Source organism: Phoenix dactylifera, chromosome 11 (genome assembly GCF_009389715.1).
Source record: "Phoenix dactylifera cultivar Barhee BC4 chromosome 11, palm_55x_up_171113_PBpolish2nd_filt_p, whole genome shotgun sequence".
In the NCBI taxonomy this organism is placed as follows: domain Eukaryota; kingdom Viridiplantae; phylum Streptophyta; class Magnoliopsida; order Arecales; family Arecaceae; genus Phoenix; species Phoenix dactylifera.
In genome coordinates, this window is record NC_052402.1 from 9,689,869 (window position 1) to 9,706,676 (window position 16,808).

At 39.8% G+C, this 16,808-nt stretch overlaps 1 protein-coding gene and 1 pseudogene across 1 annotated transcript; both read left to right on the forward strand.

Annotated features, from left to right (window-relative positions):
• Positions 1 to 3,840: 3,840 nt before the first annotated feature.
• On the forward strand, positions 3,841 to 12,405 carry LOC103703308 (3-oxoacyl-[acyl-carrier-protein] synthase I, chloroplastic-like). The gene is given in 9 exon segments (XM_039131532.1): positions 3,841 to 4,046; positions 4,049 to 4,410; positions 8,037 to 8,039; positions 8,632 to 9,066; positions 10,181 to 10,354; positions 11,013 to 11,126; positions 11,204 to 11,305; positions 11,859 to 11,925; positions 12,024 to 12,405. Coding segments are annotated over 9 exon segments (1,407 nt in total). The 5' UTR covers positions 3,841 to 3,964; the 3' UTR covers positions 12,092 to 12,405.
• A 1,927-nt stretch (positions 12,406 to 14,332) lies between these two features.
• Positions 14,333 to 16,358, forward strand: LOC103703309 (annotated as a pseudogene).
• Positions 16,359 to 16,808: the final 450 nt, after the last annotated feature.

The window sequence follows — 16,808 nt, forward strand, 5'->3', positions numbered from 1 at the left end:
TCGCTCTTTCAAACAGACCAATAAATCTTTAGGCAGAAGTGTCAACTTTAGATTTGTTCTGTGGAGGTTAAAAAAGTACTGTTATCGATCGTTGCCTCATTCTATGTTATTAAGGATAGATAGTAGCTTACTTTACTGCTAAAGGTCCATGTTATTGCTTGAAATCCATCGATAACTGAAGCAGGAGACGTGAACTCACCAAAATCCACCAAAACAGAATTTAAGAGCAATAATGAGTCAATGTGTATTCAACATTTTTTTCATTGAACTGATATTTGAAATAGTAGAGTATATAAGAGGTATTTATAGCTCTAGGTCCTCTTATATGATAAGAACAACACTGTGCCCATTTAGCCCGAGTAAAGCATAAAAACAAAGTTCCTAAACTAATTAACAAAGGTTTTAGGGCGAAAGGAGAAAAGGGCTTCGGGCGCCCTATTCCTTTCTTTTCCCATTCCCCTGCTTTCCTTTTAATTTTTTTCTTTACTTCATTAAGCTTGCAGGAAATCCTAATTTATTAGATATAGGAGAGCCTCTATCTCTCTAGGAACTCCTTAAAAGAGTAGTCTTAATTTTGAACCCTTTCTCATCATCAGCGTTGATTCATATCCACTTCTTTCCTTCATAGGTTCATACCTTCTCTAGAAGGCTAGGTGGCGACTCTCACATCCATAGGGTAGCAAAAAATGGGTTAAAATATCTCTTATGAGATATGTTCACTTGAGTAATCGCACATCATTTTTGCCATCCAATTTTAATCTAAAAAACCACCTGTGTATATGGCTTGGGAGGGCCATGAATGAGATTGTATAGGGGCCACACCTATTTATTCATGGGTTTGCCCTTAACTTGGTTCGAACTGTTTTATTAATGAACCATAGACAGATGAGTACATGATACAGATGCATATAATATGGATGCACCGATATAATTAAGCTTATCAAAAGTATGGTAGGATACCACCGAGGTGGTAGCATGGTTGAAATGGAGCTAAGATTTCACCGGAGTGCCCAGGTTCGAAATACGCGGACGTCGATTAAATGCGGAGATCGGATGCCTCCCGCCTGGTTTGTCCGGTAAATCGCCATCTGATCTGCGGTAACTAGATGGTGCTGATGTGACGTACTCAACATATGGAAGGGAACTGCACGTTGGTGGAACTCCCCCCCGGGTGGGAAGGGTATGAGTAAACTTGTTTGCCCGTATCGAAACATTCTCCAGCAGAAGGGGGCCAGTGGAGGTTGCTACGACAGGTGAGGTTCTCCTCACCCCCCCCCCCAACCCCCCCCCCCCCCCCCTCTTTTCTTTTCTTTTTTAGCAAAAAAAAAAGATATGCTAGGATATAATAGTCAATAAATATATCTACCTTTACTACACCTATGAAACTAGCATCCATAAAGCATGGTTTATGTTATCAAGCAACATAATTTATACTTCATTACAATATCCTCAATTTTCACAAATTTTCATTATTTTATCATCATTTAAATTCATTAAACTACAATTAATATTTTATAAATGTATAAATATCACAAATTTCAAAATTAGTTATTTAACTTTTAAAAGTCAAACGTTCACAAAAAAAAGAAAAAAAAAAAGGATGGAAAGAAAGTGAAGTCTTTCTCTTCATTGTCATTGGATATACTCAAAAGTTTCTTCCTTTATTTTGAAAATTAATTACTTATGTTTTTTTGGAGAAATAGAGATAGTAAAAGCTTGGTCAAGATCATTCATGAGGGCATGATATCACTGTATCCAACACTGTGACTTTATAACCCCCACCCATTTGGTATATTTTAGAATTAGGATATTTAAAACAAGTAACCAACATGTTTTCTGAAAATAGTGGACAAAGTATTGAATATCCAAATAGTATGATATATATGCAAGAGATACTATTTTCCTAGATATTGGCTAGACACTAATACTTGCTACAATAATTATAATCATAAATGTTGACTGTAACAAGCATCGGTACAGTATGGCAATGTATGGCGTAGTTGATATACACCATGCAAATATAAATATTGGATCACCAAATAACAGTATAGTACCTCCATTCTATGCTGAGATTGGTAAAGTAACAATAAGAGTGAGAAAGAGGCATTTGGAATCACTCAAGAAAACTCAAAATGTCAATCATAATAGGCTCATTGTATTTATATACTATGCACTGATGGTTTGAATATGATGAATCTCAGCCATTAAGATAAGATCTGAATAAATGATTTATCCAAGTAGGTGAATACTCTCCGCATCCAATAATTTGGATATACAAAGTAATAATCAACGGCTTTGAACTTTTCCTACACTTCTTTTGTCAAACCTAATCTAATAGGAGCATAAGATTATAGAGCTAGCCGCTTTTATATAATCAATATGTTTTTAATAAAAAGAAGTTAGAGTTTTTTTGTTGTTGAATCAGTTGCTCTACCGAGTCCTCAAATAGATATAACTAGATGGATTAGTCACAACAAGATCCCAAAACCGCTGAGATAACTCCATTGATAACCTCCATACCATTGAACTTCTATGCTCCACCACATAAGCTGCTATCCAATCGGCTACACTGTTGCCCTCTCTGTAAATATATCTAATTAGACAGGAATTGCAATTGGCTATTGAGTCTCTGAATATCAGTCAACAAAGGGAGGTGGACATTCTGCACCTCATCCCAGTAGTAATCAAAGATATCACTAATCTTAGAATCCTTCTTTAAGATAGATTGTTCACTTGTAAAACCAATGATGGTATAAACTAATCTCTCCTCCCATATAGCCCTCAACTCCACAAAAGGTACGGTTGTATCGAATAGTGAGAATCAACCCATCACTACTAGAGTCGATCTAGAGTCATGGATTACAAAGCCCGCTCTACCATATTTTCCTCTGGCTCCTCATATTGATATCGAAGTTGATTTTGAAAAAGCTAGAAAGTGGAGGTTCCTAAGTGAAATAACCATATGAGTTGCAAGATTGCAGGGTTTCAATCCAAAGTCGGTAATCAACGGACTTTTTAACCTTTTGGTGCTTGGAAAGAGATGAGGTTTTAAGAAATCATCAATATACTAAGGTGTGAATTGATATTTTATTTTTTTATAACTAGGAGAGGCTATTTTTCAATTTTTTTAGCTTGCACGGGTGACTATTACTAGCAAAGTATGCCATACCGGCTCGAACATAGTAGTATGGAATGTACCGTATTATACCGGTATCTGGTATAGGTAGCGTACCAATATTCGGTATGTCAAAAAAGTTTATATTATATCGTATCGATACTGTAGTAGTATAGTACCGATACAAACTTCAGTATCGAGATAGCAAATGAAACTGTTTTCCTCCTGGGCATCACCTTGATAACCATCAGGTCCATACTCTCGGATCAGCTATCAACTCCAAATCAGCAAAGGCGCACCACGTATCATTTAGACACGTATGTTCCCATTAATCGGGCACGCGTCACTGCACTAACAATAAGCCATCATCTACTGCTATGTGCTATCCTATCACCAAACAGCGGATCCCAGTTCCCCGCCATAAGTCCATACCAGTGGTTGCACACTCTATATGAGAAACGTGTCTATTTCCAATTCGCAATTCTTTGCTGTTTCGTGTTCTGACCGACTCACCCGCTACAATGCTAATTGTAGATCAGCTCTCTCTCATAGAACAGCAAAAACAGTCTCAGAGCTGAAAGAATGCTTGTATTTTACGAGGGACCCACTTCAAACTGACGCAGCAACGGTCGGAACGTACTCCTGTATCATGTTTCATACCAAACATCGGATCCACCCGTCCTGGCTTTATTAAATGAGCCGCTAAATCTGGGCCTCCTCCATTCTCGTTGGTATCGCCGCAGCTCGCCGAATATTAATCTTTTTTCTTTTGCACAAGCAATCCCTCCCCCCTTCTTATTTTCCGTCGCTCGTCCCCCTCCTCACCTTCTCCCCGCGCGCTCGACGGCCATGCAGACCCTCCGCCTCCCCTCCATGGACGGCCTCCGCCTCTCCCCTTATCGACCGCCGGCCGCCGCCCCCTCCCGGCGCGGCGTCCTCCCTCGATCCGACCGGCGGCCGCTGTCCGCGCCTCCGTCGCGGGGGCGCCCCGGAGGGAGACGGATCCGAAGAAGCGGGTTGTGATAACGGGGATGGGGCTGGTGTCGGTGTTTGGGAACGACGTGGATGCGTATTATGAGAAGCTGCTTGAAGGGGAGAGCGGGATCGGGCCGATCGACCGGTTCGACGCCTCCAAGTTCCCGACGAGGTTCGCCGGCCAGATCAGGGGTTTCTCCTCGGAGGGATTCATCGATGGAAAGAACGACCGGCGGCTGGACGACTGCCTCAGGTACTGCCTCGTCAGTGGCAAGAAGGCACTGGAGAGCACCGGACTTGGCGTTGGAGCAAGGCCCTCAGCAAGGTATCACTCCATTTATGCCTGATTGCTGTCTAATTTTGTTGGAATCATTCAATGATTCATTCAGGAAGTGGTCTTGGGGTCGGAAAAATTGAATCTTTTTCGTTAACTCTGATAATTTGATGCACATTTTCTTACCTTTCTATTCTAATGTGAGTTGATGCTTAATTGCATCCCACAACATGAAAGCTGGTCAATGAGCTGGAGTTTATTTGCATGCTTTAAGATTTGGTTTTTGGTGATCTGATGGGATTGAATCTATGTGACATACTTACTGTCAAGTTTTTAATTGTTATTTGTTTGTGAAATCTGCTCGGCTTGCACTAATTATTTCGTCTTTATTTGTGTCACAGAGTAGTTTCGGAGGTAAGGGAACGTAAGTTAATAGGAAAATAGCAAAATGATGCAGCATTATGCCTATTTCTTGTGCTTTGATACAGATTTAGTTATAGTGCTATAAAAGGAGAGCAGACCATTTTCTGGGGTTTATCAGAGTAGCAAAGGTTACAATTATTTTTCATGTGGTCTGTGAAATTGAATGGTTACATTGAAGTTCTTTTGGGATCATAGGAGAATGGTTTGTTGTGTGTAATACAGTTATGTAGGGGATGTGTTAAGCAATGGGTGGTGTTGGATGGAAACATGCTTCAGTTCTTAGTTGCTAGGAGTAATCGAGCACATGCAGTGCACATGCCTCTTGTAGAAAGGAGGGGAGAGAGAGAGAGAGGAGAAGAGGAAAAAAAAAAAAGAGAAAAGAAAGAAAAAGAATCACAAGTTGGGGCTGAGGATCACTTTGAAGATTGTGATCAGAAAGGGGATAACATATTATGGGATGAGTCTGTGGAGGAGTCCAAAGGTGGATGGGTTCTAAATTAAGAGTGAGAAAACCCTTGGAGGGTGAGGTCGTGGAGTCAAGTAAGAGAGGGGAAAGAAAAAAATAATAAAAGCAATATCTAAGAAGAGTCTGGCTACACGAGAGTGCTCAACTACAAACAACAAGTATACTTGCAAAGAGTTTCTCTCATCATGATAGTAGAGATTAATTGAAGATAATGGGTTTACTAGTATATTCTGTATGTCGGAGTATCCAATTAAGTTGCATGACTGAGGAATCAGCTCCTTCAGTTGCTAGATATCTTCCCAAGGAGCTGTAAACTTGGAAGTTATATTGTGAATATATTTGTACGATTAATTTGGAAGATTGCAGCAAAGTGCCTTGATTGGCATGTAAAAAAGAGTTAGCATGAATTCCTTTTTTGGAAAGATGAAGGCATTTCAGGGCAATAATTTGGCACCAAATATATTGGAGAGATTGTGGTAATCTCATGGGTCCTAAAGCAGCAAGAACCAAAATTGTTGCTAGTCTATTGCAGAGAAAGTATGCAACTGATGGACAATCGGAGCAAAGATGTTGGACTAAGTCCATTAATCCACCAATGACATGATAGATGAAATAAATTTACTAGTTGTTCCTAAAGGAAATCTTGATCTTCTTGTTAAATCGATCTGACAGTGAGTTAATTTATGTGTAATCCATTGATCCTCATTTTGATTCAACAATATAAATTATATGATTCCTCGTTGGTTCTTCAAGACGAGAAGTTTTATCCATGCATATTCACACACAAGCTATCCACACTTAGGAACTGTCTATAGGAGGACCAGCAAGTATTCCACATATAGGGCAGCTTGGGACTCTGAAAATGCACAACACCAGAGGTTGCCCAACTAATTATTGGAGCTGAATATTGTGCTGGTGGTACATTATACATGGAAATTGTTTGGGTTGAAAATTCATTTGAGCATGACCAGTGTCTGAGTTGAGTTGTCTATATAGGTGCACAACGAAATATAAGTTACTGTACTTGTCTCGAATGTGGTCCGGTGTTTCATGAGAGGATGATACATAATAAAGTTGGCTGCCACTTTATTCAGATGAGGGCTAAGAATGAAGTGTAATACACATATATCAGTTTTAGAATCAAGAGGCATACTTCATGAAAGTTGATGAATGCGCCACTGATTTCCTTTCAAGTTTCTTTAACATCTACAGACAAGCTGTAGGGTAAGGGGTTAGAAAATTGATGAATTGTCCTATTTATTGATGATCTGCCCTCAGATCCGGCTTAGTTAACCTCCTTGGAACATTTTTGCATTTTTCAACACACTCGCTTATTATTTTGCCTGCCCATCAATAGTACTTTGTGTATTTATTTATCTGCTTAAACAGGAGGCTTATGACATCTATATGATATCTGCCACCTATAAACCTTATGCCCCCATAAAGTTTCCATTCCAAAATTTTTGCATGATTTCTTCAAATTAATTTCAATCCATCGCAACTACTTGAGCAATTGCTATCAGTAGGCTGGTCTGCTTTCTCCATAATATAGTCAATACTACATAATGAGTCCGACTACCCAGGCTCTGCTAATCCCATCCTGTAATGCTTTGTCCAAGTTATCTCGAATGCCAAGAGATATTCTCTGAGGCACTTCATTTTTTGAATGCCCAAATTGATTTGCCCCTGTCACCCCCATTATAATTTCCAACCAGCACCGTCATCTTTGCTGTGGAGTTTGCTATTGCCATTTATTTCTACCATCTCTTTCTTGGTAATTTCCATTCAACTAAGACTATCCCCTCTGAGTAGTAGATAGCAGTTACCCTACTCACATTAATTTGCACCTCGTAAGCTCTCTTTAGCTGTTGTATATGCTGTTATTGAGTCAACTGCATCAGGTGCCAGAATATAATGAAGCCATGTAATGTTATTGGAACTTATGGAAGTTAACTTAGTAATTGTCCTTTCGATAAATTTTAAGTTTAGTTTCTGACTGGAGCCTTATTGTTTCTTACTTTGTATGCACTGGACCAATAAACATTATTGCTTACCTTATGCAACTATATGACTTCTGGTTTGTGCTTCTGTGGGACACCAGGACTATAATTTTTTGTTATTTTATTTATCCTTTGAAAACTTCAGTTAATAAAAAACGTCTCACCGAAGCACACATTTATACTTGACCTACGCATTAGTTGCTGATTGCAAAAATTGTTTGTTGTCATTGTAAAATCAATCAAGTCATGTATCTATTACCAAATAATACTTTGTGAGGAGAATCTATTTTCCCTTTGTTATTCTTTAAAATCTTCTGCCTGTGGTTATTTGAAATAACCACTGTGAACTTAGTTTAAAGAAAAAGAACTGGCAAAAATTAATGCTGAAATGCAATACGAGCATGTAAAATGCCATTATCATGATAGAGTCCATCATAAGAGTATTATCTTCATGCATATCTATATAGCATCTTACTCTGATTTGGCAGATTTTTATTGGCATTTTTCTGTTTTGCTGATTGACATGCTAGGTCGCTAACACTCTCGTGGGATTTTTTAATTTTCTACTCTTGTTTAGTAGTTAACTTGTTCAATATATTTAGAGGAAAGCTTCATCTTTGGGCATATCTCAAAATTAATGCCAAGAATTGAAGATGGCATTCTGAATGAAGGCTTGAACTTGCGTGAGAAATGTATGATACGCCAACTGTTAGCCCGCAACAGGGAAGATGAAATCTTATATTAAATGACTTATGTCTCACATACATATGCAAAAAGTGACAGGATGTTTATTACAAGTTACCAGAGTATAAACAAGGAAAAGATGCAAAACAACTGCAAATAGCAATTGTAATAAGCCATAGGACAGCAAAAGCAATGACAAACAGCCTCACCAAAGTGCATAAAGAAGAACATGAAACAAGGTTCAGTCCAGACTCCAGATCATGAAGTTCTGCACCAATCAGGTAGAAGCACAAAAACAAGAAGCCACGCCTAATTTGCAGTACCCTCTTAAGCAGTGTCTTTAACTTTCCAGTAATCACAAAAATACCCCATTTAAACCAGCAAACAACACTCAACAATCAACATGTAAGCAAGCTAAAAGATTCTTCCTCTGCCACATATTTCATGGTGGATAAGTTATAGGAAGTTGCTTCTACCATTTATAATGTGTTCAAAATCTTATATATTTCTACATCTAAAAAGAATCTCATATGTTTGTATCTGTTGCACGGTGTTAATGTTATTGCTTATATATCATTTTGTAAACATTTTTCATCAATTTATCTCATGATATGTTGGTGTTTTTATTATTTGCTCATCACATGTTTTTTCACATTAATATTTTTACATAATTTTGATCATAATATTCTGCTAGCAGATTGACAAGGTGCGAGCTGGTGTACTTGTGGGGACGGGCATGGGTGGCCTCACAGTGTTTTCTGACGGTGTCCAGGCTCTCATAGAAAAAGGCCACAGGAAAATAACTCCATTTTTTATTCCTTATGCCATAACAAACATGGGCTCTGCCTTGCTGGCAATGGATATTGGCTTCATGGGTGCAAATTATTCCATTTCAACTGCCTGTGCTACTTCAAATTATTGTTTCTATGCTGCTGCCAACCATATTCGTCGTGGTGAGGCTGATGTAATGATTGCTGGTGGTACTGAAGCTGCAATTATTCCTATCGGGGTTGGTGGTTTTGTGGCATGTAGAGCATTGTCACAGAGAAACGATGATCCCAAAACTGCATCAAGGCCATGGGACAAAGATCGGGATGGCTTTGTTATGGGAGAAGGTGCTGGAGTGTTGGTATGCATGACTGAGACTTTAGCTTTTCATAATCTTCTGTTACATACAAAAAACCCATGGTTCTCTCTTACTATGTGGGCAGTTTTAGCCCATTATATAGATATTTGTTAGCAAAATATTCATAGAATGAGATTGATGTTCGTAAGCATTATAAAACTCATGGTTTCACGATCTGTTGGATCTGATTATTAGTTAATATTGTGATGCTTTTGAATAATTATCCTTTTTGTTGCACTTGCATGAGAAGCCATTTTATTAATGTCATTATATCCATTCTGTACTTTGACTTTTATTTAAAAATGCCAGACAACATTCTCACTTACATCTACTCTCAGGATTGGTATTGGGCTATATAGTCATGGCTAGTAAGCTGTGAAATACACCATAACCTTCATTTTCCCAAGTTTTGGATTACATGACTGGTTCAGTAATCAATAGTGAATGTTAAAAGTTAGATGCCAGTACATCAGAGCAGGGATCAAATGGATAATGTTATAGAGGTTGGCATCCTTTGATTAAGACATGCAAGTAAATGTAGTGTATGATCCATTCATGGATGAATACTATTATCTTATGTAAATATGCGAAGACTGTATATATTGAGACGACATTATGGTTACAGAGGGCTATAGGCCATTAGACCAAATTTTTTAACACAACATTCTACACTCTCCTCAAATTCTATAAGGATTATCAATCAAATGTCTGCCATCAGAGAAGTAAACTAACCATTATATGTCCTTCCATGCGGAAGGGATATAAGAGATATAGTTAGGCAGCAACGGCATGAGTAAGCTTGTATTTATTCAATGGAATTTGATTGACTGATCATCTTCTTAAAATAGTCAGCACATGTATTATATATTTTTTTTAAGTATATTGACGTTAGTATTGGACCGTAGCAATATAAGTTTTGGAGATTGGTATGTTAACATCAAGCATACCAAGTGCCCATGTTACACTTCGTGAAAGTGAACACATCTAACTTGAAGAAATTGTTGATTACCTTGGTAAGACATGCTAATGCAGTCTCTCTTTAAACACAATTACTTTGTACGATCTCTTGTTTATTGTACTGTTATGGTATCTTACTTTATATACTGGTCCCCAAAAGGTTATGGAGAGTCTGGAACATGCAATGAAACGTGATGCACCTATTATTGCTGAGTACTTGGGAGGTGCTGTCAACTGCGATGCTTATCATATGACGGATCCTAGAGCTGATGGGCTTGGTGTTTCATCTTGTATTCGAAAAAGCCTTGAAGATGCTGGAGTTGCACCAGAAGAGGTTAGTTGATTTTCTGTTCAGTTTATTTAGTTGTTAGATATTTGCCTTCCTACCTTGGTGTTTTCTTATAGAATCTCATAGAGTTCATCTGTAATCAGTATTTTATATTTATATTGTTAGTTCATTGGAAGAAAATTTTTGCATAGTTTATGTCCATCTTAGTATCAACAATGGACATTTCTGTGGCAATGACAAAAAATTAGCTCCTGAAGTCATTATTTGTTTTCTCATTTTTTCCCTTGGATGAGTTTGTTCTGGAATCCTATCTGTTGTGATACACAGTTCTTTTCTGCTTTTCATTTGCAAGGAGTGGTGGTGTTGTCTGATGTTTGGTCTACTATCATTTGAACTTTAACCATGATGACTCTGTAGCCAAATTTGAATATGCAAGCGTCTCCTATAAAACCTTCTTTGTAGCAGAACTCAGCTAATATGACTAGCAGTCCTTAGTAATACAAGGATTCAAGACGACAATGCACGAATAGGCCTCCCCCCTAAAAAAAAAAAAAATCTTTAGTAGTCCAATGATGCTTGCTTAATTTCCCATTACAATGTGAGGAGTCTACTGCCTATCAAGAACTATTTAGGCAATTATAGTCAAAATACTGAAGTACCTCTGAATTTCTATACCTATAACTGGATGATTTCTTGCTTCCAGGTTAACTATATAAATGCCCATGCAACATCCACACTTGCTGGTGACCTAGCTGAGGTGAATGCTATTAAACAGGTCTTCAAGAACCCATCAGAAATCAAGATGAACGCAACCAAGGTTAACTCACTTTTCAATATTCCAAATTTTGCAATGATTTTTTATTCACGCTTCTCTGATGCATTTTCTGTCTGCAGTCTATAATAGGGCACTGCCTTGGTGCATCAGGAGGTTTAGAAGCCATCGCAACGGTAAAAGCCATAACTACTGGGTGGCTGCATCCATCCATAAACCAATTTGTAAGTATAAAATTGTTTCAATGGAACACTATAAAAAGGAATTTTGTGTCAGGCAAGTAATGTGAGATATCCTTTCTATTCTAGTTGTGTATATATCAATCTCAAATCCTCATGGGCAAAGTTGTCTTGATTTTCCTGTGGTATAAGATGATCACTGATTTATGTTACAGTTAATATTTGTTTAAAATGGAACTTTGTATCATGTAAAATGCAGTGTTCAGTTATAGAGAATTATAACCAAGACAAACATGTAAAACATATAGAAGGAAAAATGGTATCAAATGGTCATCATGAGCACACTGCAAGCTGTATATATGTTTGTATGTGCATGTGCTGAAAGATTAATTGATGTTCGGAAGAGATGAACGCATGAAATCATATTGAATGGGTCTTAGGGGCAAAATCATTTATTCAGTCTGCCTTTATGAATAGGCAATAGGATGTGGCAGATAGGAAAGCAAATAAAATCTATCCTTGTAACCAAAGCATATTGTAGTTTTGTGGTGTAATTAACGTCTCTGATTTGCTTCTTGCTTCTGTGCCTTAACTGCAGAATCCAGAGCCTGCAGTTGAAATTGATACAGTGGCAAACAAAAAGAAGCAGCATGAAGTGAATGTTGGTGAGTTGAAATAGCCTCTGATCTCTCTCTCTCTCTCTCTCTCTCTCTCTCTCTCTCTCTCTCTCATTCTCATTTTAACTATAAACTTTGCCTTGCAGCCATTTCTAATTCATTTGGATTTGGAGGACACAACTCGGTGGTGGTGTTCGCACCTTTTAAGCCATGATCCATCATAGTTTGCTTTTTCCATTTGGTGGTGTTACTTGCTTTTTGCATCATAGCTAGAGAAATCTTCCATATTTAGGGAGGAAAGAGATTAGTTGTGGCCAGCAGGCATTTTTCTTTCTAGTGAAGTAAGTTTTGACAACAATAGCTTTCATTATTGTGGGAAGGAGTACCACGAGGTGGTTTAGGCTTTTTGGTCACTTTAGGAAGAAGAGCAGTCTTCCTTGTGGCCCCCCTGCGATTGCATTCTGAGAATATTTTATGTTTAACATTTCATGCATTATCGATTAAACATTGCTTGGTTTTTCCACCCCCAAAACCCCCCAACAACAAAAAAAGGAAAAAAAAAGTTTCATTCAGTAACTTTAAATTATCAATTACCTAAACTTTCCCATCTGTGTTCCTGGATTTGCCCATTAAGTTTCAATTGTTGGAATTATTCTATATATGTTCTTCTCTTTTCAGCTTTAAAGAGTCTTTGATTCCCCTACACCGAGAGGCGAAAAAAGACACCAAGGAAAAGTATTGACCGTTAGAGAAGCGTAACATGTATTAATTGAAGTATAGCATGCATTTGCATCTGCCCGGCTATGCAATTTCTTGCTTGGCCGTCACCTAACAATTACTAAACTTGATGGTTTTAATCTTTTTTTTGGCCATAAAAAGGATAAATGAGTTTTCCTTTGGCTGCAGTTTAGAAAAACCATATTTTTAGAGAGATTAGCATAACAATCATTGGAATGAAAATGAAAAACAACATGATGTTATAAGCAAAGAAAGGAGGGAAAAAAGGAAACCTATATGCAGGGTTACAGAAACTCTCTATTGCGAATTGTCGAATGCAACGAAGCCTATCTTTCCATCTTCCCTGCCAAAAATGAAGAACGATGTATCCAATCCTCCTTGTCCCCCTTTCCCATGGCTTCAAACCTTTTTCATGGCCATTAGTTTGGATCTTTCCGGTTCGTGGTTTGTAATTTGCACCTCTTGATTAATATGGTTCACTTGGCTTAGGATGAGAAATTTTAATTTTATATAATTTGATTTAAAATTCTATATTGATTTACAATTAAGTGTGCCAAAGAAATGGATTGGATAAATAATAGAAAAATAATATACTGTAATCAATAGTCGGAAAGAATCCAAAAGAAACAAATCTCACTCCATGCTTTGGTGGCAGGTGGTTGGTGAAGAAAAATTCACCATAGAAAAAGCTCCTAAAAATAGCGCCATGGAAACTATTCTTCAGCAGCAGCGAGGTAATCATAGATTAAAGAAAGGACTAATTCAGTGTTTCATAAGGAGACCAAACACAAGGTGGCTAACCCGCTATTTCATGAGAGTACCAAATATATTGAGTTACACTGTCATGTTATTTAAAAAAAATTACAAAATGCTATCATCACCATTTTTCATGTTCTATCCCAGCATTAGCTTGCAGATATCTTTACCAAGGCATTTAGTAAAATTCAATTTCACATAATAATACACAAAATTTATGTTTCTACGTTACACATGACAACAAGATAGAGACTATTTGACAACTAAGTCAAGCATTTGTGCGCCCATTGCTCTACAATTATCGTGATTCATTTCTATACTTTTACTCTAATTATGGAATTCTTTTTCCAAATCTTTATTAGACAATCTAGTCAAGTATGATCCATATTTTTGTACTTTACAACCATAGGCAGTTATGGAATCCATTTTCATATTTGTGCTATCAAAATTATAGATAATCATTAATATTTTTTCCCATATTTGTGCTCTCTACAATTATGAGATATTTTATTGTTGACTTTCAATTCTAAATATATTATATAGCTGACTTCCAAGATCACACACACAAACGCATATATAGTTGACTTCCAAGATCACACACACACATATATATAAAAGAAATAAAATAGAAAAATTCAAGCCATTCTTCCTAACCAATTTTTTTACTATATACATACAAGCATAGATACATATGTACATATGTAATAAAATTGTCTCAAACTAAAGGTGCCATAGAGAAATAATCAACTAATATCCCACTTGGATCCTAAGACAAAAGTATCTAATCCAAATATGCATTTCTATATGAATCCAAACATATCGAGATCTTTCCTCCTAGCTCCCAAACATGACTATTTACAAATACTAATAAATATTATGTTAGTGGATTCAACACAATCGGTATATGAATCCTACCTTCATTTCCTTGCATCAAAATATAAAATTTCAAGTATACATTCCTCCCCTCCATAATAAACCTACAATACCAATTGTCGTCTCACCCTCATATATCTAGAATAAAAAATGCACAGAAAGGCTTCCATTTCTCCAACTCCATTCTTCCAAGTTTCCGCATGGGAAACTAGTCGCCAACCTTTTACCCTACCAAAAATGAAATACCAAAACACACCTACTTCTCCGAGCACCCAAAAAATAACTCCCTTCACCCAGCACCCCAAAATTGACACCCTCTCACAGAAGGCGTGGGGCCCTTATGACTGTTCGCCGCCGTAATCAGACGGCGACCGGTCGCTTCCTGCTCCTCACCAATCCCATCATTCCACGTAGCCATACCGTCCCCTTCTCCACGTGCCCTTCTCCTGACACGGATCGACGAGGCGACGGCGTCAACCCCCTCCGTCAAGACTCAAAAAACCCAAAATAGCGAGATAAAACTTAAAAAGAAATATATATATTATTAAAGAAATATATCAGGCGTCAAGGCGCCCGTCAGGAGGGCATCGCCGGTCGGCCGAAACCCTTCCCTCCCCCCGCTCCATCGCCCCGCCTCCAAAACCCCCAACCAAGAAATTCCCACCCTTTGCCCCTCACAGCCTGCACTCGATCCGTCTCCTTCCACGCCCTCCGCCGGATCTCCGCTGCCTCTCCTTTCTCCATGGAGGACGACGACGACGCCCGCTCCGACTCCCAGTCCCCATCCCCGCCGCCGTCGCCGCCCCCGCACCCCATCTCGGTGGTGGAGCCCTCCTCCTCGGCCGCCGACACGAGCCCCCACGCCAACGGCGGCGCCGCCATCGGGCCCGTCACCGTCGCCGCCCCGCCCCACCACACCCTAACCCTAGCCCTCCCCATCCAGCGACCCCCCGGCGGCGGCGGTGGCAGCGGCGGCCGCGAGGACTGCTGGAGCGAGGGCGCCACATCCACCCTGATCGATGCATGGGGCGAGCGGTATCTGGAGCTCAGCCGCGGCAATCTCAAGCAGAAGCAGTGGCAGGAGGTGGCCGACGCCGTCACGAGCCGCGAGGGCTACACCAAGACTGCGAGAACTGATGTCCAGTGCAAGAATCGGATCGATACTCTAAAGAAGAAGTACAAGATCGAGAAGTCCAAGATCGTGTCCGGCGTCGCCGCCACCTCCTCCTGGCCCTTCTTCAGCCGCCTCGATGACCTCCTCGGCCCCAACCACAAGCCCACACCCGCCCCCGCCCCGTCTCTGCCCGCCCCCGCCAATCCGAGCAACCCCCAACACCCCTCGAAAATTCCGGCCGGGGGTCCCAATCCTCCCCCAATTCCCCCAGCGGCAGCGCACCCCTCACCGCCTTTGGAACCAGATCAACAAGAGACGGACATCGCCGCCCTCGGCGTCGTCCCGGTCGGCCGGGATGTCGGCCGACTCATCCGACGGGTTCCCTCCTGCGCCGGCTGCGAACGGGAAGAGGCGGAAGCGGGCGACCGAGGTGGAGGACGAGGGGGAGAAGGGGCTGCGGGAGCTGATGCAGGCCATACTGAGGTTCGGGGAGGTGTATGAGAGAGTGGAGACCTCGAAGCTGCAGCAGGCGATGGAGATGGAGAAGCAGAGGATGGCGTTCGCGAGAGAGCTGGAGCTTCAGAGGATGCAGTTCTTCATGAAGACCCAGATGGAGCTCACCCAGCTGAAAAGCCGCCACCTTGGGAGGGGGAGGAGGAAGAGGCGGCGGCGGAGGAGGAGAGATGAAGCTGGTGCCAGTGGCTACCACCACCACCACCACCACCACCACCAGAACGGCAACAGCAGTAACAGTAATAACAGTCACAGCAGTGGGTAGACAAGGGGTGGGAGAGCTTTATTGTCATTTGGGTGTTGGGAAAGATTTGGAAACCAATGTCAGCTAGATCTAATATGGGGATTTGTAGACAACTTTATCGCTTTCTCTGAAATCTAAACAAGGTAGAAGGACATTGTACTCTGTTCTCTGTCAGGTATATTTGATTATGAATGTTGTGATGATGGTACTTATCAAAATGATCCTTTTTTTTAAAAAAAAAAATGGATATGCATTTCTCTGTGAATGTTTTGACATCTGACGTATAAGTGGAAGCTTCTGAGTAGCAGGATGGATTTCGAAACCAAATGTTAGGATCATACTTGATTAATGATATATGATGGTGATTATGAAATGATCTTTTCTATTATTACTTTTTTTTATGGATGTGATGTTCTGTGAAAGTTTTGACATTTAGTGTAATAGAGGCAGAGGCCTGTTTGTCTTTTAGAAGCAGGATGGATGTGCAAAACTGAATGTCAGGGCCATGAGGATATGATGGGATTTCCAAACAACTAAATTTCTTCTTAAAATTCTAAGCAGTCGTCGGTTATTTAAATGTAGGGGACTGGACTCTGTTCTCTCTTCGGCAAAAGCTTAATTTTGTAATAATTATGATGCTGGTGATGATGATCCTTTATATGGATGCCATGCCTTTTAAGAGTCTTAGTGTGA